The sequence below is a fragment of the Petromyzon marinus genome, chromosome 37 (assembly GCF_048934315.1).
Source record: "Petromyzon marinus isolate PM22_M1 ecotype Great Lakes invasive population chromosome 37, UKy_Petmar_22M1.pri1.0, whole genome shotgun sequence".
NCBI classification, from domain to species: domain Eukaryota; kingdom Metazoa; phylum Chordata; class Hyperoartia; order Petromyzontiformes; family Petromyzontidae; genus Petromyzon; species Petromyzon marinus.
In genome coordinates this window covers 15,667,694-15,694,031 of record NC_133703.1, presented here as the reverse complement: position 1 = coordinate 15,694,031, position 26,338 = coordinate 15,667,694, and the positions used below count along the sequence as shown (strand labels likewise).

The 26,338-nt window shown below is 44.3% G+C and overlaps 1 protein-coding gene across 7 annotated transcripts; it reads right to left on the bottom strand.

Moving 5' to 3' along the window:
• Nucleotides 1–321: 321 nt before the first annotated feature.
• CRYM (crystallin mu) lies at nt 322–23,676 on the bottom strand. Of its 7 annotated transcripts, none has more exons than XM_032967287.2 (10): nt 23,545–23,671; nt 23,181–23,258; nt 18,579–18,751; nt 17,322–17,472; nt 15,514–15,576; nt 13,441–13,542; nt 9,867–10,050; nt 8,294–8,415; nt 6,760–6,844; nt 322–1,571 (listed from the first exon to the last, which is right to left on the bottom strand). In XM_032967287.2, exons 3-10 carry the CDS (start codon nt 18,743–18,745, stop codon nt 1,516–1,518), a joined length of 930 nt encoding a protein of 309 aa, XP_032823178.1. In that variant the 5' UTR covers nt 18,746–18,751; nt 23,181–23,258; nt 23,545–23,671; the 3' UTR covers nt 322–1,515. The 7 variants fall into 7 exon arrangements, with proteins under 7 accessions (XP_032823178.1, XP_032823179.1, XP_075928445.1 ...); XM_032967288.2 differs by lacking the exon at nt 23,545–23,671 and adding an exon at nt 23,368–23,538; XM_076072330.1 differs by lacking the exon at nt 23,545–23,671 and adding an exon at nt 23,368–23,538 and having other exon boundaries at nt 23,181–23,254.
• Nucleotides 23,677–26,338: the final 2,662 nt, after the last annotated feature.

Here is a 26,338-nt window from a genome sequence, read left to right as displayed (position 1 = left end):
AAATTGACTTCCCCACAAAGTGGTACCTATTTTATCAACCCCAGACGAATAATGGGCTGAAGTCAATCCCCAACCAGGATTTGGAACTCACAATCTTCCGATGGCGAGGGCTATTACATGAACAAAAACTCATATGGTGGCTGCTTCATTGTAAAGAAGTGAGTGCAGGTTGACGTTAGCTGAACGTTTCTAATCGATGCGAGAGCCTTGTTGCTCATTCTCAGGGGTACTCGGTCACGATGCTCAGATATACAGTACAATGTGTTCATTAAGTGAGGGCTTTCAGCAGGACCAGGCAAGGACTTGCAACACATTCAATCATCACATTTCTCAGTTTATTGTACTCATATTTTGTTAGAGAATACGAATGAAACAATCTTAGTCCCTAACTTATTAAGACAGGCATTTTTTCCCCATGATACACATTACATAAGCTAGTCTTAATTCCGTATTCATTAGATCTTTCTGTATTCTAAATTAATTAAAAGGATCACTTAATGATTACAGGGGAAAAATATAAAATATATTCGCAATATTTTAACAGGTGCAACCGGATTATTGCAAATTCCAATGATATTCTGTGATAGATACTTTCAAAATAATCGTGTAAAATGTTATTTTATAGGCAGCCCTTTTTGTCTTAAGTGTTTGCAAAAGTCAACCATGAATCCAAGGCTTGGTATAGCTCACAACAGCTAACGTTGTGGGCACAGAACATAAGCAAAAAAAAGATAAAAATGTATTTCTCATTGTTCAGATTTGTTTTTATGTCTTGTTGGTTTTCAATGTGATGGCACTTTGAGTGGCAGATCTGTTCCAGAAAGGTGCCACGTATGTACAAAAAAAATACTTGACTTGAAACATTTTTTTATTCTTAGCTGCTTCACTCAAATAATCCAACTAAACTCTCCCATGATGTGTGTACGGGTTGTACCGTGTGCTGTCTTCGATGCCTCACGTTTCGCTCCACGTGCCGGTACTGGAACTCCCAGTGCGATGTTGTGAAACGTCGGCCAAACGACACACTACAACACAACTCCGGAAAGCCCACGTGGCAAGGTGCCAACCGTTCATTGCAACAAAAAACCTTGCATTCCTGTAGCAGGTAGAAAATTTAGAAAGGATCTCCTGGGTATCTTGTTTTAATCGGATTAGAATGTGAATTTAAATGGAGAGACGCTTTGCTTTGACTGTAGTCTGTAAAACACATAGCCACTTTTTTTCGGATTAAGTCACTAAAAGAGTTTGTTGTTACAGAAGACTAGGAAACTGGCTTTCGTGGCGCTTTTGAAGATCAAAAAATATTCGGTCCATATTGACATCCTCACTTGATCAATAACATTTCACATGTCTAACCTGTCAGGTTCGCGACAGCAAAACGTTATCGGCAGTTAGATAAAAAGGGCGGTGCAACTCACGATGACCGATTCGGTTGAACACTAAGCGAGGGAATGACACAAAATGTAAGTGGCACCGATGATTGGTAACTATGATTGGTAATTCACAGATATTTCTTCATTGCAGGCTGTCGTACACCAGCTTGGCTGCAACAGCATCCTCCACTGCCAGCCCTGCACACACCAAAGGTATAGATTTGTAAAAGGTAAATGTGCAGCTCACGCCACTGCTGGTGGAAGGATCTCCACGAGAGGAAGCTCGAGTCCAGGGGTGCCCAACCCTCGGGCCGCGGGCCGATACCGGTTCGTGGCCTGTTAGGAACCGGGCCGCACAGCAGCAGGAGGTGACAGCGGTGAGTCCGTGCTTGGCCCGCCCCCATTATTTTATTATTCACCACTTCCGTCCGCGCCTCTTTCCCGCACTGCGCACTTGTCTCAGTCACGTGGTGTTGGTAAGCCCACAAGCTCTAACCCCTAGTAGCCACAATGAGTAAAAAACAAACGTCGCTGGAGAGCTTCTTTGAAAAGGGGGAAAGACCCAATGATGAACCCCCCCTCCCCGGTCCGTGAGTAAATAGTCTTCCACGAAACCGGTCCCTGGTGCCAAGAACGTTGGGGACCGCTGCTCTAGAGGGTATTTGGCCTACCCGTCCATGCTTGACCAGACACCCCCACTATGCGTGTCTTGCCGATCGACTGTGGTTGTGCCGATTAATACCACTGGGTGGGCACAGGTAGAAGGATTTAACGAACATGCCCCCCCCTCCCCACCCGTTGTTTAAACGCTGGAAGATGAAATTGAACTAATGACCTTTGGATTTCAGTGCAGTGTGCTAGCCATTAAACCACGGCAGCTCTCTTACGGATTTCGTAGAACAACAAAATACGGTGAATTCACGGGCAGTGCATAATTTATGGGCATAGGCCAGAGAGAAGGGGGGCATTCCAACGTTGGTCCAACGTTGGCACGTGGTTGGAACCATTGGACAAAAGTTCGTGCAACATTGGCCCCGACATTCCTTGTTAAGTAAGGATATGAGATTACATATTGGCGAGGTATAAACAGTGGGTGGCTTAAAAACTATTTAGGAATGTACTGCCTCTTGCAAATGCACTGGTGGAAGGCCTCCTCTCTGTGATATCAGTTTGTTTACACATACTTCACCACGAATGTCACTGCGTTTGTCAAGGAGGACCCAGGACTGGTGGTATATCACTCGCCACCGATGTTTATCGTCACCGGGATTTCGACTTGGTTTGTTCGTTTGGGAGGCCTTCACTTTCCCCTTTAGAATGGCGCCACGCGTTATTTACAACGCGGTGATACAAATTACGTTAAGGGTGCGAATGGACGTGGGGGGGGGGGGGTTTACAGATTGAGCAACGCGACAAGACTGGCGGAGGAGAGAGAACGCCAATACCCTTGAGAAGTGTTGACAGCACTCCCATGCCATCGTCTTGACATCGGAGGTACACCGAGGACCTCTAGTGGTGTGCATAGCTTCAAGCAGTAGCAACAGGAGCAGCAACAGCAACGCTTTATACCGTTTCTGTGTTGTGACTTGACCACTCGCACACAAATCCGTGTCCTCGTGCTCAACCCTGGACTGTATTAGGGCTCATCTGTATTCCCAAGCTCTGTGCTTAGTGTTGGGAATTCCACATTTTAATAGCAGGGTCCAGTATTAACATTGGACAACTTCTGTTACTAGTTGTTAAACAAAGTTAAGGTTATGTTGAGCCAATATGCCACTGATTTCCACCCCACACACCATCGCTGACTGCACAAGTCAACAACCCAACCACCGAGGTCTGCTGTCACAGTCTCCCACCGTCTGGCTGCAGGTCTTCCCCACGTTTAGTGATCTCTGAGTGCCACTCCAAATACCTGTCTTGGCAGTCCACCCTCTTCCATCCTGCACATATACATCGCCCATCCCAACCTCCTAATTACACGTACACCGTCTTCTTGTCACCAGTTCTAACATAAGATTATTTGTCTGCTATACATTCGCACGTGATAAGCCACTTCGTTGAGCTATCAATTGTGGTCAAGCCGCTTCTGAAAAAGAGATAGCTCAGTAGGCCTTACCTGCTAAAAAGAATAAGGTTGAGTAGTATATATTATCAACTTTCACGTTACCATATCCTCCCATAAAACGTGTAACAAGAAGCATCTAAATACAAAGGTAAAGTCATACCTGTCAACCCCTTATCAGTGCCCTACCTTATTACAGACCAATTCAAACCGTATTGGTCACCCAATGTCCTTATAACTCTCAACGTTCATCTTACAAAGTCCCATCAGGCGCACTTTTTTAAAGCTTTGGATGCCTAAGCAGATGCGTCTGGTGTGGGAGCCGATTCACCTCTAATTTTTCCACAAATTATTTAATTTCACTCGTCCGTTATCCTCTGCATATTTAACTATCGACGTTATTCACAGCCATCCCCTTGTTGAACTCGTGAGGGCTGCCGATCTCAACTGTGCGCCTGTGCTCCTTTGAAGGTGCCTTCAGCAAACCTGTCAACCCATTATCAGTGCCCTACCTTATTACAGACCTATTCAGACCTTATTGGTCACCCCGTGCCCTTATAATTATCAATGTTCATCCTACAAAGTCCCATCACAAGGGAGAAACACAAACAAATAAACCAATAAAAAACGCGCCCGTACTGAAACGGCTACACGCCGTATGGACCTGAAAACTAAATTTCCATGGTTCAAGAATACGGGTAAACCGTATGGGTTGACAGGCATGTATAGTATCATGCCATAATGTAGCTTTACTTCCATGAAAAACATTTTAATGTCCAGCTCTCTGACTCCACGATGCTTTATTACTTTAGCAAATGCTTTACAAATTGCATAAATAAAACTGAAAGCGTATAAGTAAATATGGGAGAGTCCCTGACTTATGAACGGATTCCGTTCCTGAAACCCACTCGTAAGTCGAACGGTTTGTAAGTCGGAACAATAATGTTTTATATATGTAAATGCCCATATGGTCAGTGTAATAAAATGTGTTACTGTTCAAAAAAAAGGGAAGCATTTTTAAACTCATAATAAATATTGTACAGTTGCATATAATAGTGAGATAAATACTGTATCGTAAATAAATCATTAAAATAAAGTAACATGAAAAGAAAAAAAAATCTGTTTTATTTTCACTTACCTTGAGTCCTGATGCTGGTCTGAATGGGTGTAATGAGTCCCCACACACACACATGGGGGGACAAAAATCTCCCGTGCAGCCTTAAGAGACTGCTTGGGCAAGTGCTGTTAGCAAGCACTAATGAAGGCCGACACGGCCCACGAGGGGGAGGGTGGCCAGAACCATGCCTGGTTGCCTTTGCCTCCTGTTCACACACCACACACCAGCTACTCATTTCAGATTGAGTCGACCTAGGGGAGGCCCAGGACCGGCTCAGATAATCGTCACTGCTGTTGGCCGTGAGCAGGAATCGAACTCAGCCCCACGGGTTTGTAGCGCATCGCACAAACCACTGCTCCACCGCTCCCCTCGCACACACACACACACACTTTCAGACACACGTGTGTGCGCGCGCAAACACGCACCCAAATACTCACTCCCAGCGGGATGCTGGGACACAGTATATCTCGCGGAGGATCGCTCCACTGAACAAAATAGTTCCACGGTTCGGTTTGCAATTGCGAGTTTGCGTTCACACATCCGATGGTTAAAAAATGAACATCTATGGAAGCTCGTTCGCAGGTGTGGATGTTCGTAAGTCTGGCGTTTGTAAGTCGGGAACTGCCTGTAAACAGATGATTAAATATGAAAAAAAGTGATACTCGTTTTAATTGACCTCAGAGGGACAGTGGGCTGAGTTGACTGCTAAGCGGAATTTTGAATTAACAAATTTGCAATTGCCGGTTAAGTTGCCTTTGGAATATGGAACATTACATAACCTACACCTGAAGCTCAGCATTAAACAATAATCCCATACTTCTCCTTAGCCACTTCAAAATCCTACCGCTAACAAATGGCCCATTATCCTAAACGTTACAAGGTAATATGCTTGCCAATGATAATGGGGATGAAAGTAATTTCGGCGACTGCCAACACAAGTCCTTGAAATGTAATTAGAAATTATACAAAATGCTCGAAATTCAAGCGCTCACATTTAAAATAGGACGTGCTTATTACACATCGGATTAACATAACGTGATCAAAGAACATTTAATGTACGCCTAGACCAGCAACATAAATTGTGCTGAACTCTCATTAATGTGAAATAAGGGGATGGCATCTATTATGGCAGCGCTGAATGTACTGATGTTCTATTATGTACGCGCGTCCATTCATTCGGTTATTCGTTACCACCCCTCCATTATACCAGGGCCTCGTTGGAAAACTCAATGAGCCATTAAAACCTCAATCTGACCATCAGATGGTGGCATCTAATGGGTTTGGCAATGAGACCCATGCAGTAGAGGAATCTGGTGCGATATGATATATCTGTGATATGCTCTACTGGATTATATGATCCATTATCTGGCCGCGTCGATGCTGGAGCAGAGTGGACGACGTTTAACTGAAAACGTACGTGTTCATATCCAAGTAAGGGTTTGACTGAGCTCATTATTTATCATACAATGACGATTAACACCTTGTGAGAAGTCGACAGTGGATGTCATGTGTAGATAAGGGCTCCTGCAAGAGGAAAACTGAATTTATACCACTGACTTTGGTCTGCCAAAGAAAATTAGAATGTTCCAGTGGGCTTTTAAAGTGGGGAGACTTGACTTTTTTTAATTATTGACTTGTTTGTGTATGTGTGTTGACACACTCCCTGCTTCTGTCAAACTGGACACACAGTTCAAGTTTAAAACGGAGGAATGTCTGAACAAAATCCACATATGTGCAGTTAAATTCACATGGGGATTTTTCAAATGATTGCCATCAACCACCTCCATCGTGGCACACCTCGTGAGATAACTACTTTACAATGTGTATGTGGAGACACAGAACAGAGTTTACGCTTACGTTTAATTCGATTGCTCCGGCCAACAATGTTCAATAACCCAGCAGCATTTGTTTAACAAGAATGACTGCCGAGGAGGCCAAGTAAATCCGTTTTGCTTTGCTTATTGGAGACAGAAAATGGCGTTTTGCTTTGACATACTTTCCTTGAGTCGGTTTTTCAAACATCACTGGAATTTGCCATCACGCCTGATGCTAAAATGCAGCGTTAAAGGTGGGTTTGGGAAAAGCTCCACAAACGGCAAGATGAGGAGTAATGGGTGTGTGCGGATTTCAGTTAAGAGTGGGCCCTGGGAAATCCTTGCCTTGTGACCTCTTAACGACCACCACCTGAGCAAGGGCATTGAACTCACCTTGTGATTTAAACACCGTGGTCTTCTCTCGATGAGCGGGTTTGGAGCCATTAATCACTTCTCCCAGCTCGGCAAAAATGTTGGCCTGCACCGACGCAATACGGCAAAGGGCGTTTCACAGTGTTCAGCCGAAAATATTTAATAAACCCGTTACCCTTACTCGGTAAAATAAAGTCACGTAATTACATTACCAAAGTGATACAACTCAGTGTTGATATGTGAAATCCATCCTATGAGGGGATTGTTATGTAAAAAGGACAGTCTTCTTTGGTTCTTTCGGTAAAGTCACGTAGAATGAGAATAAAATAATAAAATAACACAATAAAATTCTCACGACGTTTCGGCCACAACGCAAGCGGCCGTCTTCGTCCCGACAGTTCTGTACTTTTCACCTGAAGACGGCCGCTTGCGTTGTGGCCGAAACGTCGTGAGAATTTTATTGTGTTATTTTATTATTTTATTCTCATTCTACGTGACTTTACCGAAAGAACCAAAGAAGATGAATCCTTGCAGTAACGAAAGCTTCAAATCGAAAAAAGGACAGCCCTTTATCAATACACTGCAGGAGAAAGGCTTCTCTACATGCCGTGTCAGTCACGGAGTTGGTTTGCCCATATATAACCACATTGGTCAGTATGGGGTGTTCATGACAGGGCCAGCTAGTTCATATATCATGAATCGATTGAATCGGAATCTTAATTTATTCGAGAGGAATCCGATGAGCTATAAAGCTCTTTTTCACAGATGTGCAGTTGGGGTGGGTCAGCAAGAGTGAAAAATAGAGAGAAGGTAAGCAAGTCACTAAATCATTAAAGAAAATAGATTAAGTATATATGTACAGATTTCAGAAGTATGTAAACTCCTGTAGATTTTTCAACACGAAATACAAGCTTGGGCAAGGGGAGAAAAACAACAACAAAAGCAGTCCCAAACCATACCAAGACAACACACAGTCCCTCAATTAGATTGCACATTACATTTTAACTTTCGATGCATGGTTAAGGACCAAAGTTACAAGTCACATTTGCAAATGTGGTTAAACCCCGACACTAATCACATGCTTCAGGATATATTTTGAAGGGAGATATACGGCGTTAAGGGAAGAAACGAGGTTGTTTCCATCGCTGGTAGCAGCGACAGACGGGTGATGAGTTGACGACTGACCACTGCTGGTGAGTGAGCGGAGTGATCACTTATCACTCCAGTGTGGGGAACGCTAGTGTAGCGGTTTGCGCTATGCTATGCTACGAACCCGGCGACCCGAGTTCGATTCCCGCTCACGACCAACACCAGTGATGATTATCCGGATGGGTCCTGGGCCTCCCCTAGGCCGACTCAGCCTGAAATTCATATCTGGTGCCGTTGGTGAACAAAGGCAGCCAGGTGTGGCGCTGGCCACCCACCCCCTCGTGTGCCATGCCACCCTGCATAGGTGCTCGCTAACGGCATTTGTCCCAACAGTCTGATAAGGCTATGTGGGGTGGGGTGGAGGGGGGATCTTAGTCTTTAGACGTGACCGCTGAGAGCCGCATACCCCGCTGAGAATGATGTCGCCAGACTCCCGGCTCGCTGCCTCTCGACAGTCGACGTAAATCACGGCACTCTGCATCAGGTCGTCGTCCACCTCACGCCAAGTCGGTCGGTTCGCTCCCACCACTGGGATAAAGAGGAAATAAATCGTTCAGTGCGACATCTTAAACTCTACCGAGATTTTGATGTAAAGCTCTCGTGACTGCAGTGATTCATGTTCTTGGTTCTTTCGGTAAAGTCACGTTGAAGGGAAAGAATAAAATAATAAAATATATATATAAAACAATAAAATTATCTTTTTCGAACATAGATGGACTCGTCCTTCTAAACAAACTGTCAAATCGCTATCCGTGGCGCTAACGGTTTCAAAAAAAAATAAGCGTGAAACGGTCAAAAAATAATTAAATAAATAAATTTGTACGGCGTTTGGAAATAAATTAAGAAATACAAACCACCACTTCTTTCAAATGCTTCTTGCCGTTGGTTTTTCACACCTGATGATGACTGTTTGTGTTACAGTCGAAACGTCGTGAGAATTTTATTGTTTTATATATATTTTACTATTTTATCGTTTCCCTTCAACGTGACTTTACCGAAATAACTAAGAATATGTATATATCTACCGCGATTGTTTCGCTCGCAGAGCGCCGCTGAGTACAAGCCTCTATCAGATGTGATCTATCCGCCTCAAGGCATCACAATCCCCTTATGGTCGCGTGACGCAACAACACATCTGGCTCCTATTTACAAGCTGATCTCATCATTCCCATTCCTGAGTGGAAACCTCTACATAGTTCTACAAATATTGGAAATTTCATTTTTGATTGATAGAGTGTAACGCACCGGTACAAAATTCCCTACTCGGCGAGAGTTACGTCAAAGCATGTTTGAATGTTGGAGCACTGCGGCATTGAGCGCTTGACTCACAGGCAGTTGCAAAATTAAATCCTCTTTGCAAGTAGGCTCAGCCCCTCACTTCTCTGGGTCGATGAAGTGAGTACCACTTTGTGTAATCTCCTTCACTGGCTTAAGGCCACAAATGGTGATGAGCTCGATGCTATGTGTGCTTAAAAATGTCAACTTTGGATAATTATATGGATAATAGTAATTTATTTTATTCAGGAATACTTTTGACTTTTCAGAAGTTTAGGTGCTCAACTTTATATCACGAGGCACAAACTCTTCCACGAATAACAATTTACCACTGGTTAGTTCCTTGCCAAGCTGAGCCAGAACCAAACCATCATACGCTGACCTCACAAGACATCTGAATCTGGCTCAGGGCCAAGTATGGCTAGGGGCAGAGTTAATAATAATTTCCATCGTACGTTGCGTGCACCGGTTTCGAAGCATTTAACACCCAACGCCACTTTGTCATTGTGCGAAGCTTTAGCTGGCACGATTTTTTTTTTTTCCTTCTGCGGTGGAAAAATAACCTGGCACCTCCTGGGCCATGCCGGGGCTGACTCAGCACGGCCTTTGCCACGGCTCGGTCGTGCAGTGGAAAAGCGGTGATAAGGGGACGAGAGACAGCGACGGCACCGGCCGACCCTCCGGTCCCACGCCTCCTCCCTCACCATTGACGAGTGCTCCGGGCTTGACCCAGGCCCCGCGGAGAACGGGGTCCGTCGCCATGGTGACCGTGACGATGACGTCGGCGCCTCGAGCCGCCTCCTCGGCGGAGCGGCGCGGTGTCACGGCGCCCCCGGCAGCGCCGGCGAAGCGCTCGGCACTCTCCCACGTCTGGCTCCACACGCGCACCTGCGGTAGTGGGCAATGGGCAGAGGAGGTGGCCCACCACCCCCAGAATCCACGACGACATCGTAGGCCGTCCATAAATGACGTCACGCGATTTTGGACGATTTTTGACTCCCCCCCCCCCACCCCCATCGTCACACGGCGTCACAAAAAGTCAGACCCCCCTCAAATATGACGTCACAAAGCTCTGCCCCCCCCCCAAAAAAAACATGCTTCAAATCGCTTTAAACTATTGTCATTGTAGTGCGTATTTAATGTGGTGCTTCACTCTGATGTTGTAGGAGAAAACATTTATTAAAAAGTCTATTTAATTAAGTAGAACGTGTTGTCTATATTTATTTAAAGTTGCGCATTGTGATGTGACGTCACAGTTCTCAAACCCCTCCCCCCCCTCGTCACACATCGTCACAAATGTCTGACCCCCCCCCCAGGTGTGTGACGTCATTTATGGACGCCTTTTTGTGGAACATTACGTAGGCCCCCCGTTAAGAATTAGTGCATGAGCCCGTACCAGATGTTTCGCTTGTTGGTTACTCCATGAGGTGGCGCAAACTTCAGTGGTTCCAATGTATTAATGTGGCCGACAAAAGTGAATTATGTGAAGACTACAGTGGTCAGCGGTAAAAATAAATAAGCGTTACGTTTTTCTACCTCAAGTGGTACCGATGTCTGCTCTGGCCCATGCACTACCTTGGCAGCTGACCCCACATCCTGCCTCCTGAAGGCGCGCAAGCCATGGGCCGTTCGGCGGCGCATGTGGAAACGGGGGTCATTCTTTTTCTCCAGCTATTTTCGTGCGTTCCCCATTATGTGGTCGCGCAATCAAACTGATAACTGGTAGAGTGATCGTTTGCTTAACTGAAAAAAAAAATCATCTCTGCTTTCTATTTAAATTTGGCCTGTAGCTACCCCCATTGCCGGGCAAAGGTCCCCACAATCGTTTCCCACACTCACTGCTGCCGAGCTCCTCCTCAACAAGCAGCGGCTCCTTTGTGCACGTTGCTAAAATCTCGTCTCGCCAGCTCCTTGTTCTGGCATCCTCTGTTCCTTTTTCCCATCGAGTGGTGTCCAGTCTCTCGTCGGTGTTGGCCCATCAGTCATCCGTTCAGTATTTCCACGCGGCCTGCCCATTTACATTTTAACAGTTTTTGCCCCGATAATTAACGCCTGTCACTTGTGTAATTCCTCTCATTGTATGAATCATGATTCTGCCTCGTCTTGTTACGTTCAACAGAGGCTTTATCCCACGGCTCTTTGACCCACTGCACTTGTAGTTTTTATTTTCACGCGTTTATACAAATAGCGCGGCATACTGTAAATGTAATATATACTTTATTTGACCAGAAAATGGTGTGTGTTCATAATGAATACTTCCGTAAGTAAATATCGACTGGTTCATATCCCCTTGTCCACGGGGGTTTATGCTTACTCATTAGGGCTAGCATCTCCTTTTCTAGATTTAAAGCTTTCGTGACTGCTAGGATCCATACTCTTTGGTTATATTGGGTAAAGTCACGTAGGTGAAAATAAAATAACAAAAAATCACGACGTTTCGGCCACAACACAAGCGGCCTTCATCAGGTGAAGGGACGAGACTGTCTGGAGGACAGCGCTGGAGTGGAAGAAGCCACGCTTAGATCACGACCTTTAAGCTGTGTGAGAATAAAAAGACCAAACGCCTTGACAAAGGAATTAGCATATAATTTAGCATTGAAATGGCTCATTGAAATAGCTAAGTTAAAGTATACACATAGCATCTCCTGTCAGCCAAATAGGGAGACAATAGTCCGAGATAGGGGATGGGAGGGGCCAACGGTTATTTTTTTTAATTCATGAGTTATCGGTAATTGGAGGTGGACTACTTTTTTAATTTATCCCTCCTAATGCCGTGCATATCCTGTACTTGCAACGTGATGCATTCGCAGTGATACGGTCATTGCGCACTGAAAACCGTGTTGCAAACTGAACGCGGTAGAGACAATGCCAGTCATTCTTGAATCCATTCACTCTCCATTCCACCGTTTTGAACATACTTGACAGTCACCATCGTTTTGATGCGACAGATGATGGTGATGACGATGATGAGACTTGGTGGCATTATTCACGAGAGTCTCTCGTTGTACGCTGATGTGATAACCAAGCTCCCCATGCGAGCACTACAGTCCCTTCCCTTCACGCTTGCCAGTGTTAAGACGTCCCTTTGCTGAGTGAGCAGCGATCTCTTTTCTAACAGCCACGCTGCTAATAACCGGCAAGTGAGCGACTAATTAAAAAGTAACATGGGGAAGCCGAAGCGATGAGCTGAGGGGCAGCGGTTCAACTGCAGGGGACAATGCTGCTGTCAAATCCCCAAGGTCCAATCGTAACGTATTATCGCACATCTCGCAATCATCAGCAAACAAGGCTTAATCAAGGTCTCTTAGGGCAGCTGATGTACATTGTAATTGGGAAAGTCCAAAAGGCCAATGGGTTTCCAGCAATGTTCCTCCTTCAAATTAATCTTGCCTAGGCCACCTTCTAAACCCACTACAAACACGTGTTAGGCACGGCATTGCCATGTGACCATGGAATTGCATTGTGGAGCTCTGCAAGTTCGTGCTCATGCCACTACGCGTGAAAGGGCCTCCACTACAGGAAGCTCTACAGAATATTTAGGCCTACACCACCACGCTGGCCATATTTCTTAATTTTTTGGAAGTGGTGGGCCTTTACGCCGACCGCACGTGACCTGCCGATTGAATAGCTGCAGGCGGACGGGGGGAGGAACTTTAGAAACTTGCGCCATTGTTTCATCTGCCGCCCTGGGAGCAGGTTTACATTTCAGACACCTCCTCTCTGTTTATCGCTGTAAACGTTGCTTCTCACATTTCCAGTGGAGATGACACAGTGAGCCGTGCGAGAAAAACTCTCGTGTAGAGGAAGCGACAGCCGCATTCAAATTAAACATGCAATTCCAAGCGCGTCGGATGGGTTCCCCACTGTGTGTCATTACAGGCACTATGATCAGAGTTGCCGAAGTGACGGTGCAATGGTCAGCATATTGCGCCACAAAGCCAGCAACCTGAGTTGCTTTGCGGGTTGAACTAAAGTTGATGAAGAAGGGAGGAGGCCTGGGACCAGTTCAGATATCACTCGCTACCGTTGATAGCTGTGGCCAAGAATTGGACCTCACTTCACCGGGTTTGTAGTGTAGTAAGCTAACCATTACCCTACCGCTCCACCCGAATATAGTGAATGACATATTTGAATGATGGTGATGACGATGAGGATTATGATGATGAATCCTACAGCATTGTCATCGGTGCAATGACAGCAGCGGAGGATGAGGGGCGTTCTCTGCTGTAGAGTTCAACCGAAGTTGCTACAATGAAAAATGTAGAATTATAGACCAACCTCATCGAAGTGAAACATCTGCATGAGGACTTGGTAGTGGCTGTGAGCCTGAGCCCCAGCCCCCAAGATGCACAAGATTCGGGATTCAGGAGGTGACAGATACTGCAGGACACATGCGGGTTAACAATCAATTAAAAACTATTAAACTTTGTTTTTACCAGGTAAGGCTCACTGAGCTATGTAGCTCTTTTTCAGAAGCGAACTGGCCACAAATGATAGCTCAACGAAGTGGCTTATCACGTGTAAATTTATAGCAGACACATACTCTAAACGCATGTTTATAAATGTGGAGGGGAAAACCTGATAAAAATCCACGCGACCACAGGGAGAACACACAAACTCCAAATATACAGCAGGCGTCAGGGTCGGGATAGCATCCACGACCTCCTGTATACCAGGCGAGGTAGTTAACACATCGCCACCTTGGCGCCCAATACACGATTACCGCACACACAATGTATGAATATAAACGTAAGTTATTGTGTAATTCAGGAACACTTTAGGCTCAGGTGATTATTGATACTCCAATTATGTAACTTTATGTATACATATAAAACAGGATTATGGGATAATGGAATTGTTACATTGTCATGAATTGTCAAAAATGTCAATGTAGTTTGGAAATGGGTGACATTCGCAAGATGGCTTTTACCTTGAAAATCTTAATTTAGCAACATGTAACACGTAAATAAAGCCATGTTAAATAGGACAAATGTTGAAAACTATATTGTGTTACAACAATTTGCACAAATGCAAACTGTAGTTTTTACGAAATTAAATTTAAGGACTCGATGTAAAATTGTCATGTATATTGTTTCAGCAATTTCCGGGTAACTTTTCATTGTTAATTTGCATAACATCTAAAAAGGAATACTTAAATTTTGACATTCTGGCAGATGGTGAGCTTTCATGATCTCCCACAGGCATTGTGAGATGTCAACCGATTGAACCCTTGCAATCTGTCTCGCCAGGGGAAAGTTGTGCTGTTCACTTCTCATAGCAGCGAAAGTTATAAATGTGCTTGGAGCCTTGCACTAATTACTTTTAATAGTACTACTTTTATAACATGAAATATTTACCCTGTGCGCCTTCATAAGTCTGAAAATTCATTTTTCAGAAGAACTTGCTTTGGAATTAGTCATTTTCTATATTTGTAATGGTGTTTAGTGTGTTGCTTTGTGTTTAGTTTGTTGTCCTTCCCCCACACCTCCGAATAGCACGGCTGGCTACGTACGATGCGAAAGAATTTAAACATACGTACATGCATACAGTATCATAATTTTAAACATATCATATACAGATTTTACTCCCTGAACTTTGACCTGGTTATACATACAGACCACCTATTCATCTAATAATTTATTTCACATGTGGGTAGAAACTAGTTTCCAAATAAATCTCTTGCATATAAAGGGATAAGCTAATTCACTTGAGACCCAGATCATGGATCCCAAGTTTGGATAACCTTGCACAATTCACGAAATGTATTAACAATTACCTATTAAAAGTGTAATCATTCTGTGTGTAGCTAGCCGCTGGACGTAAATGGACTTGTGCTCAGCAATCTTGTTTATTTTTAAGCTAAAACCCCACTTGCTGTACTGCCTGCAACAGGAACCTTATTCCCCAGCAAATGCGTATGTCTTGAACACCCACTGCTCCATCCCTGCATGATCCACCAAACCCACCTTCAAGCTGCTGGATGTACACAACTCAAACAACATAGGTGATATTCTTAGCTCTTTCGGTAAAGTCACGTTGAAGGGAAACAACAAAATAATAAAATATATATAAAACAATAAAAATTCTCACGACGTTTCGACCATAACACAAACGGTCGTCATCACACCTGATGACGTCGTCATCACACCTGATGACGACCGTTTGACGGCCGTTTGCGTTATGGTCCAAACGTCGTGAGAATTTTTATTGTTTTATATATATATTTTATTACTTTATTGTTTCCCTTCAACGTGACTTTACCGAAAGAGCTAAGAATATGAATTACCGCAGTCACGAAAGCTTTAAATCAAAATTTAACGTAGGTGATGGCGTGCGTTGTTAAGGCGTTACCTTGGTAGCTATAGCAGATACAGCGGCTGTTCTCATATCCGTAATGATTCTCCCATCCATGATCTAGGAAAGAGCAGAACATCCGCCGTGTATCTACACGAAAGACACATTGGAAGAAGCACAACGTTGCAGTGAAGGTGCACATGTCCGTACTATGCTCATCTCGGTTCACTAATTCAATGTCTGGACCAGTCATTCACAGTCAATTCGTGAAGCAATAATAACTAATGCAGGTCAGATGGGATTGAGCACTCCTCAAATTATTTGTTCAATAGTGTGTGTGTGTGTGATGTTTTTTTCTTCCCCTTCATGATAGTAATAGGGGTGGTGTTGAAAGCTGCCTTATTGATGGTGTTAACATTTGTTTCGTGGTAACAGACTTTTAAGCTTCCTTAGGCCACCAATCATCTTTGCAGCACAGAATAACTCTCCTGGTTGGGATGTTAGTCAGTGAGAACTAGCCAATGAGCTTCTCTCAGCTTGCAGAAAATGTTCCATTTGCCAGGATTTCTAAGAAGACTGGGAACGGTGTATTAATCTTGATCGAATCAGCTATTGGTAGTCCTGAACTTTATCAATTTCTATTTTTAAGAGGAAGGGCTGACTCTTTTTACGTAGCTTACCTGCATAATGGAATTACGGGGTATCAAGGAATCAGAATGGGAGCAATGACCAATGTTCAATTTTCTCAACAGCAGATTCATAACTACAGTGAAGTGACAGTCCATTTCAGGTTTTCCCAATTGTTGGTGAAACATGCAGGTGGTTAAATGTAATCTTTCAATGTGAAATGTCCACATAAAGCACCAGTACACAGCAATTGTCTCCAAACTGGTCGTGATGGAAAAATTACATGGTATAAATCTTGTCATCTTCTGGCAGAGGAAGATATGATAAATTCGTTTCCATTTCGTTGCACTTTTTGAAATTATCTTCCCAAGGAGGGATTTCACCCTATCGAATAGTGTTGCCATCCATCCTGGTTTCTACAAAATATTTCCTTTTTTTTTTAAAGTAGCCGTCTTGGGAAATGGGGCCGTCCATAAATGACGTCACGCGATTTTGGACGATTTTTGACCCCCCCCCCCCTTCGTCACACGGCGTCACAAAAAGTCAGACCCCCCTAAAATATGACGTCACAAAGCTCTGCTCCCCCCCCCCAAAAAAAAACATGCTTCAAATCGCTTAAAACTATTGTCATTGTAGTGCGTATTTAATGTGGTGCTGCACTCTGATGTTGTAGGAGAAAACATTTATTAAAAAGTCTATTTAATTAAGCAGAACGTGTTGTCTATATTTATTTAAAGTTGCGCATTTTCATGTTACGTCACATTTCTCACCCCCCCCCCCCCCTCGTCACACATCGTCACAAATGTCTGACCCCCCCCCCAGGTGCGTGACGTCATTTATGGACAGCCCCAATCTAGAAGCCTTAAAGCTCCTGGTTTGTCAGTTGCATAATAATACACCACACCACTCAAGACAATAGATTTGCATGTAGTTAAAACTACATTGTTTTATTTTACCAGGTAAGGCCCACTGAGCTACATAGCTCTTTTTTTAGGAAGCAACCTGGCCACAAATGAAAGATAGCTCAACGAAGTGGCTTATCACGTGGACATTTTTAGCGGCCAAACACTCAAATTATCTCCCTTTTCAGCACTGTCAGATAATATTCTTTCACGTGCTTTGTACCTCAGAGTTAGAAAACCCGACCGCGACGCAGGAAGCTGCTGCCTACTCGCCCAGCGAGTCGACAGCAAACGTAGCAAAAAACAAACACCCCAGAATGCCATGGAGGTACGCACAGCTCGCAGGGAGCCGTTGGCTGGGTCCAGCAGCAGGATCGTGGCCTGGTGGGTGGGAAAGGGCCCTCCGGCGTTGCCGCTGTAAGATGTGACGAGCTTTGTGGCTAGCGCCTCGTCGCCGGCGCTGTAGGCGGGCATCACCAGCAGCCAGCTGACCACGACCGAAAAGATGTTGAGCGATTAGGCTCACCACAGCACGCGAGGACAATGTGCAAGCAGCGGTCCATTTGGTTATTGCACATAACTGCGGCTGATACATTTTGTGGAACCTTACCCACGATGCATTTCTCGCGTTAAAATCTTTCTCTGTTCACGCTTAATTTGAACCAGTTCATACTTTGATTTTAAAGGTTTGTTAGGCTGTTCAACGCTCATTGTTGGGAACACTTTATACGTAAATACAAAACTTGATTTGCCAATGTTCTGAACATTTGTCAGTTTTCTCAGAGCACGATGATCAAATGTGAGCCAATTGTGAGCTGAGCGCTCATCCAGAGTGCCACCAATATGGACCGTGTCACCGGCACCTCACTCAGGGATACCAGTTGTCCTACTTTTCCCCTGGATCATCCTCTTTTTGATGCCACTGTCTTGTAAAATTTGTAAGTGCTCCCAGAACCTTAAGAGCCCCCATTTTTGTCAGGAACCTAAAAATCCACCACTCATAGCAGTGCACATACATGTAGCTCTCTCCCCTTCTGGGATTGTGAGATATTTTATAAACGGTTTCTCTACTTTTGATTTAAAGCTTTCGTGACTGCAGTGATTCATATTCTTGGTTCTTTCATTAAAGTCACGTTGAAGGGAAACAATAAAATATATATATAAAACAGGTGTGATGATGACTGCTTGTGTTGCAGTCGAAACGTCGTGAGAATTTTATTGTTTTATATATTATTTATTATTTTATTGTTTCCCTTCAACGTGACTTTACCGAAAGAACCAAGAATAGGTTTCTCTACTTATTTATTTTATTGACGACGTATACATTTTTTAAACGATACATTCGCTGCGTGCAGTTAGTCTTTATTTTGCTCAGTCAGTATTAGCCGCTGAGGTCGTGATGGGTTTTCTTTTTTTTCTAGTATTGTTCTTCTATACTCCTGTACTGTTCCCGTTCTGTTGTAATGTGCACCGATGCCTTCTTTACTGAGGGCAATATTGCACATATCCGCACCTCCAATTAGTACCATTGGCTGCCGTGACATACATGTCACGGTGCTTTTGCATTTCGAAAGTTGGCAACCATTGTCTCACCCCGAATGTGGGCTGACGGGCACGATGGCTCGCAGTGGCTGGACCACGCCACCGGCTGCTCCCAGCGAGAACCGGCCCAGCGCCACCTCTAGACGGGCCACCAGTGCATCATAGCGCAGCACGCTCTGCACCTGCTCCGCTCCAATGTAAGTCGGCAGGTTTGCCATGCCGTCCTAGGGTTCAAACGCCACCGAGCGTGGAATGAGTTGTTCATACGTTCCCTTGCGTGCCACTGTGGCTACGAGATGCAAACCACAGACCACGGTAACTTCGCACTGCCCCGAATATGAATGGCGAGGCGGTGTTGGTGAGTGTACCTGCATTTCACCAATTCTCAGACAAAGAAACTGAATGGGAACATCACTTACATCGGCCATACGAAAGAACAAGGATGGAAATGCCTAATGCTTTGAGAGATGAGCTATGGCATCTCAAGAAGAGAAAATGCATTCAAAACTCACGACCCTTAAAGTCGCACATGGTCACGTATAGTGTGGGTAGGACCACCTCTTCCAAGAAATCTGGCCAAATACCCTCTAGAGGGCGTCTATTTTGCTCTCTCGAGTGGAGGCCCTTCTGCCAGCAGTGGTTTGAGTAAATTACTATTAGAACATTTTTTTGTACATTTTATATTTCCAGGTAAGTCCCACTGAGCTATGTAGCTCTTTTTCAGAAGCGACATTGCCACAAATGATAGCTCAACGAAGTGGCTTATTACGTGGAAATGTATAGCAGCCAAATCCAATAAAACCCATGTTTCTGAATGTGAAGGGAAATAGCAGAGGGCCCAGAGGAAAATCCACACGACCACGTGGAGAGAGACATGCAAACTCCAAATATACAGGCATCAGGGTCGAGATTGAACCCACGACCTCCTGTATACTCGGCGAGGTAGTTAACATATCGCCACCGCAGCACCCCATATAATTGCAGGGCTGCAACCTTTACCTTTTAACCTTTACATGACCAACAAAGATGTTCACAGTGATATTTACAGTTACAGTAACTCAACGTTAAAACAAATGTAACAACGGCTTCTACTAGTTTATCATGTGGTACGGTGCAAACCATGAGGCATGTCACAGATCACTGCCGAATACAACACACGTACCGTGGTGGAACAAGCGTATGCTGCGGAATGGCTTACAAATAAAATGCAAATGTAGCGCGTTCAATTTTTTTACACGCTTTTACGGACGAAGAAGTACTGTACATGATAATAAATCCAATTCTGCCAAAAAGCTAAGGACACATGAAGGTTTACTCACGGGGCTTGAGCAGTAAAGAGCAAGTTCACAGAATCAGCTTTCCTTGACAAGAATCACACTAACCAAAACAGCCTCTAACATACGCGGTGGACTTGCTAGTTTACATTACAAATATCTCAGTCTGCGTACAAGTACAGCACTCGAGCCACTGTGAATAAGTGTACAGTGCATCTGCATATATATAAAAGGCAAAGTTGTGAATGTGTCTGTTCTAAATGTTTAGCGTACTTCCCGACATGCAACAAACTTGAAATTTTCCATGTCGGTACTTTCCAGACTGTACACCATGCAAAAATTATAAAAATACACTTTAGGTTTTTTTTTAGGGAGGGGGAGCTCAATAATGCATATATTTTTTGCACGCCAAGTGAGCTGTGACGTCAAATCTGTCACGTGACCCTCGCACGTGGAAGCGTAACGCACTGTAGTGTAGAGGTAAGCGCGCCGCACTACGAGCCCGGCGACCACGAGTTCGATTCCCGCTCAGGGCCACCACCGGTGACGATTATTTGAACCGGTCCTGGGCCTCCCCTAGGTCTACTCAGCCTCAAACGACGAATTGCTGTGGTGTGTGAACATCGCCACTGGGGAGACAAAGGCGGCCGGGCGTGGTGAATCCAAGTCCCGGGCGAAGCCGGGTAGTACAGCTAGTTTATAATGAACGTTTGAGACGCTACTCTTGCACCAATGTGCACAGCGACCGAAGTCCCACGTCATGCTGTGTGGCCTGGCAATTCCATGACACGACATGCATGTGACCTGTCTAGTGGGGCAGACTGCACAACGCACCAGCCACACTGCAGGTTACAACACTTATCTTTAAGCTTCTTCCCTTGCACTGTTAAGACTTTTCCTGCCGTCCTCTCTTTCCCAAGCTCTTATGATAAAATATATCCAATTCAAGAAAGGTATTACACTTATCTATTATACATTCGATAGCGCCGCTAGTTGGGCATGTGCTCAACTGTGTATTTAGTTTTTGAATAACATATCTTACGTATGAATTGTTATTAAAATTAGCAGCACTAATGAGACATCTAATACATTTTAAAATAAGTATATAGCTATTCCACCTGGCGTGAGAGATTGCCCTTTAATCATATTACAGTACATAGGCGGTAGTGACCTATTCAAGTGTGACATTTAGAACATCTCATCTGCAAACTTATTTAGTTCTGGAGTACTGTATATGATTCTGTTTTCTATAGAGCTATGTATTCAGAAACTAAACTGCCTGAAGGTTTCTGTCAAATGCAATTAGTTTCATCACCTAAAATTACAATTTAGTTTAAACCCATTATTTATATCAAGGTTACGAATTCGGTAATATATTTATATCAACACATTCTGAGAATTAACGCATCGTCCAGTTTCATTATAGTATGCGAGAATCAATGCATTGTCTAGTTGCATTATAATATGCTAGAATCAATGCGTTGTCTAGTTTAATTACATTTTCTACGTATTATTACATAACTTCTTGAATGCATGAGAACAGGTTTTCCCCTTTTTTCTGGCAACAAAACAGGTGTTAAGATGTTCAAACACCAAACTGAAACCTTTTACAAGGAATTATGTCTGCATTAACCACAATACTTGTGGTCAGAATGCAAACAAAAAACATACTCTGATAATATATGCATTGTCCTTGAAACTGATTGGTCCACACCAGAGACAGCTTTCTTTTGAGCCTCGTCTCAAAACGGTGTTAGACCAGAGGACGCCAAAAAGACTTTCCACTTGGGTCAATGTGCATTCAAGAATGCATTCAAGAATGCACATTAACCCAAGTGGACATGCAATCAGTGTAGTATCGCAAGACCCAGAACAGCACAAACTGTGGGGAAGGCAGGGAGTGGGGTGAGTGGGGGTGGTGAATAAAAATGTAATCTGTAACGCGCACAATATTTCAACTCAGAGGCGCGGAGCCAAATACGAATAACATTGAGTCAATACGTCCATCAATAATATTGCCTTCAAAGGAAGCGAATGCACAGTAGAATAGTATAATACTGTAATATGCGATATTTTGGTTAAATGGTCCTTCATAGCACTGAGATTAAGAAGGGCTATTGGGCAAAAGGTAAATTATATTTTCCGTAGGACTGTCATGAAATAATGTGCCGAGACTACAGTGAGGGTGGGGAGGATAGGAATCCAAAACTCTCTGACAAGGTTAGAACGTCTTCACAGCCAAATTCACTGATGCCACAACATTTCGCTATCGCTTCATTCTGCTCGATCTCACAGATTCAGTCAGCATCCGACATTCAGTCTGATCTCAAGGTTGTATTACACTGCCTCCAGACAACCACAAGTGTCACGGATGTCTCTTTAACACTACCTTCTCATTCCTATCAAGCCATGTGTCTCGATATTGAGTTGTGGATCTTCATCAGTCTCTGTGAGAGTCATTGAGTGGTTATGCTCCGTCCTAATAAAGTATTAAAGCTTTCGTGATTGCATAAAATTACTCATTGGTTTTTTCGGTAAAGTCACATATGTAGAAATACAATAAAATTATATTATAACAAAAAACAATCACGACGTTTCGATCACAACGCAAGCGATCTTCATCAGGTGTCAAGAGCAAATCACGGAGGTAAATACAACAAAAAGATGAGAATTCAACAAACCTGAAAAAACATGTGAAGCACATCCAGTCAGGCCAACAACACAGACACTTCCTGGCGTACCACGAATTTCAGAAGAGTGTTAAATTTCGTGTTCAACCTTTGGATTGCACATACCAGCATAGATAGAATGAAAAATACGAGGTACACGGTCAGTAGAAATACATATACAAGTCCACCAAGAGGTAAGGAGGGAGGAAAGACGGACAGGGAGGTAGAGAGAGAGATAATGCCCTCTGGCAGCCTGGAGTGTTACTCGTCCATCCAGCATGCGAGATCCACCCGTCTTGCTTGACCATACTTCTCCATGCAGGCCAAAGTGAGTTGAAGGGGGAGCTCGATGACCGGTGCAGACGCTAATTGCCACTTGTTATAGATGTAGCCGGAAAATCCAATTTAGGTTGCCAGGTTCACAGTTTGGTGCGCTAACCACTGCGCCACCCGCTGCACCCAAATATGCAATCATAACGTTACACTGGCCACGTTAGAGCGTGGCATCAATCTGTAAGATTGATGCCACGGTTTACAATCATAAAACAGTACGGGTACAGTCCCCGGTTCGCACACGTACATCGCCAAACATATGGAAAAATTCGTTCACCCCACATTGGCCAGAAACTCAATACAGTTGTAAGCATTGCGTGGTATGTAGATTCAAAACCGAAAGGCCAGTGGAAAACGAAGGCTTTTTGAAAACTCACTTGTCCATGTTAAGTAACTGCATATAACGTGCCAGACACAATAACCTTGGGCCCTTTCCACAGGCTTCTCCTCTCTGCCTGCAAACAAACAACAAAAAAAACAACACACTCGCGCATAAACGCTTACACGCGGAGATTTTAAAGCGTTTCGTTAAAAGCCCCCCCCCCCAAAAAAAAATTACACGACCTTTGCTCTCGCCCAGAGGAGCACTCAAAGCCAACCGGGGCTGTGAGGTTTTTCGAAGTTATTTGCCTTTTTTTTGCTTCTGCAACTCGCTCAGTCGCGGCGTAAACTTTTAGCACAAGGCAGAGAGAGGAGAGAGAGAGTGATAGAGCTGAGTGGAATGCAATGAGTGGATTGTACCAACGTCCTGCTTTGCCTCTCGTGGGGTTGGCTGGGCACCGTCACGAAATGTTTGGCTCACGCTGTGGTAAAACATTGGGGCCGTCCATAAATGAAGTCACGCGATTTCGGACGATTTTTGACCCCCCCCCCCCCCGTTCGTCACACGGCGTCACAAAAAGTCAGACCCCCCACCTTTAAATATGACGTCACAAAGCTCTGCCACCTCCCCCCCACCCAAAAAAATACAAAACATGCTTCAAATCGCTTTAAACTATTGTCATTGTAGTGCGTATTTAATGTGGCGCTGCACTCTGATGTTGTAGGAGAAAACATTTATTAAGAAGTCTATTTAATTAAGTAGAACGTGTTGTATATATTTATTTAAAGTTGCGCATTTTGATGTGACGTCACTTTTCTCAACCTCCCCTCCCCCCACCTCGTCACATATCGTCACAAACGTCTGACACCCCCCCCCCCCCTAGGTGCGTGACGTCATTTATGTACGGCCCCATTGTCCAACGTCGCAATCGCAGCGTTGTTAATTGTGCATCTATTCTGCGAATGGGCATATTTCGAAACCGAGTGCTATATATTGTTTTTTTTTTTACGGGACACAGTCGCTGTGCAAAGGGTGAAGAAGAAGAAGAGCCGTCATTATTATTACATCAAGGGCACAATGAAAGGTGCTCATTGAAAAAAGCACGCGTTGCACGGAGACTGGCACTTGTGATTTCATCGTCACCCGTATCGTTGGATCATCTCGCAGCTCCCACGACCGCTCTCTCCGCAGCACCGAGGGCTCTCTCGCACAGCGACTATTGCAGTGCGTGGACGTTGTGGTATTTAAAACGAGGGGGGTGGGTGAGAGCACCACGCCCGGCCGCCTTTTGTCTCCCCAGTGGCGATGTTCACACACGCAACACCGGTTACTAGTTTGAGGCTGAGTCGACCTAGTGGAGGCCCAGAAGCGGTTGAAATAATCGTCACCGGTGGTGGCCGTGAGCGGGAATCGAACTCGGGTCGCCGGGTTCGTAGCGCAGCGTAGCGAATAACCGCTACACTGCAATGCGTTACGCTTCCACGTGCGCGGGTCACGTGACGGATTTGACGTCACAGCTCACTTGCCGTGCAAAAACTATATGCATTATTAAGCTCCCCCCCCCAAAAAAAAAAATGCGTGTATTTTTATAATGTTGGCATGGTGTACAGTCTGGAAAGTACCCACATGGAAAATTTCAAGTTTGTTGCATGCCGGGAAATACGCTAAATATTTTGAACAGACGCACATATTCACAACTTTGCCTTTTATATATATGGAGATATAGAGATGTCAAAGTTATCCTGAAAATAGCTTAAAAGAGCCAGTCGCGCCCAAGGCACCAGCTCACCCAGTCCACCCAAAAGCTTTTCCGATCTCCGGCTCAGCCCTCCTTTAAATAGGCGCAGAGCTGCCCCTTAATTAATTATTCCATCATTAAATTCATCTGTTCCCCAATCACCTCACTGCCTGGGGGAAGGGGGGGGTTGAGAAATGTGACGTCACATCAAAATGCGCAACTTTAAATAAATATAAACAACACGTTTTACTTTATTAAATAGACTTTTTAAATAAAGGTTTTCTCCTACAACATCAGAGAGTGCAGCGGCACATTAAATACTCACTAGAATAAGAATAGTTAAAAACGATTTGAAGCATGTTTTATTTTTTTTGGGGTGGGGGGGGGGCAGATATTTGTGACGTCATATTTGAAGGGGGGGGATCTGACTTTTTGTGACGCCGTGTGACGAGGGGGGGGGGGGTCAAAAAGCGTCAAAAGTCGCGTGACGTAATTTATGGACGGCCCCAAAAGGCAAACAACATTGTTTTTATTATTGTCATTTGAACGGTTTTTTATTGTTGTGTATTGCATTTGTGTTGAGTGAAAGAACAGGCAACCTTGCAAAACAGACAATGCAGGTTTAACAGCAATAATAAAAAAACTCGGGTTGATATCTCAATGGGTTTATTTAAAAATTCCGATATAATAAATTAAACAATAATTGAGATAAATCCTTCAACCTGAACACCTCTGGCATCGAGATAAATTTGGAGGGAAATCCTCTAGCATGAACACCTCCCCTGACACTGACAGGAATCTGGAGGGAAATCCTCTAGCATGAACACTTCGTATGATTTGAGTGGAATTTGGAGGGAAATCCGCTAGCATGAACACCTCCTCTGACACTGACAGGAATCTGGAGGGAAATCCTCTAGCCTGAACACCTCCTTTGACACTGAGAAGAATCTGGAGGGAAATCCTCTAGCTTGAACACCTCCTTTGACACTGACAGGAATCTGGAGGGAAATCATCTGATACTCAGAGGAATCTGGAGGGAAATCCTCTAGCATGAACACCTCCTTTGACACTGACAGGAAACTGGAGGGAAATCCTCTAGCATGAACACCTCCTCTGATACTGACAGGAATCTGGAGGGAAATCCTCTGACACTGACAGGAATCTGGAGGGAAATCCTCTAGCTTGAACACCTCCTCTGATACTGACAGGAATCTGGAGGGAAATCCTTTGACACTGACAGGAATCTGGAGGGAAATCCTCGAGCCTGAACGCCTCCTCTGACACTGACAGGAATCTGGAGGGAAATCCTCTGACACTGAGAGGAATATGGAGGGAAATCCTCTAGCTTGAACAACTCCTCTGACACTGAGAGGAATCTGGAGGGAAATCCTCTGACACTGAGAGGAATCTGGAGGGAAATCCTCTAGCCTGAACACCTCCTTTGACACTGAGAAGAATGTGGAGGGAAATCCTCT

Coding starts and splice junctions, on each gene's coding strand:
- CRYM (XM_032967286.2), bottom strand. CDS start 18,745: ATGGCAAACCTGCCGACTTACATTGGAGCGGAGCAGGTGCAGAGCGTG. Junction 15,577..17,321: donor CCAACGGCTCCCTGCGAGCT/GTGCGTACCTCC, acceptor GCTCTTTCCTAG/ATCATGGATGGGAGAATCAT. Junction 13,543..15,513: donor TATCTGCTATAGCTACCAAG/GTAACGCCTTAA, acceptor TGTGTCCTGCAG/TATCTGTCACCTCCTGAATC.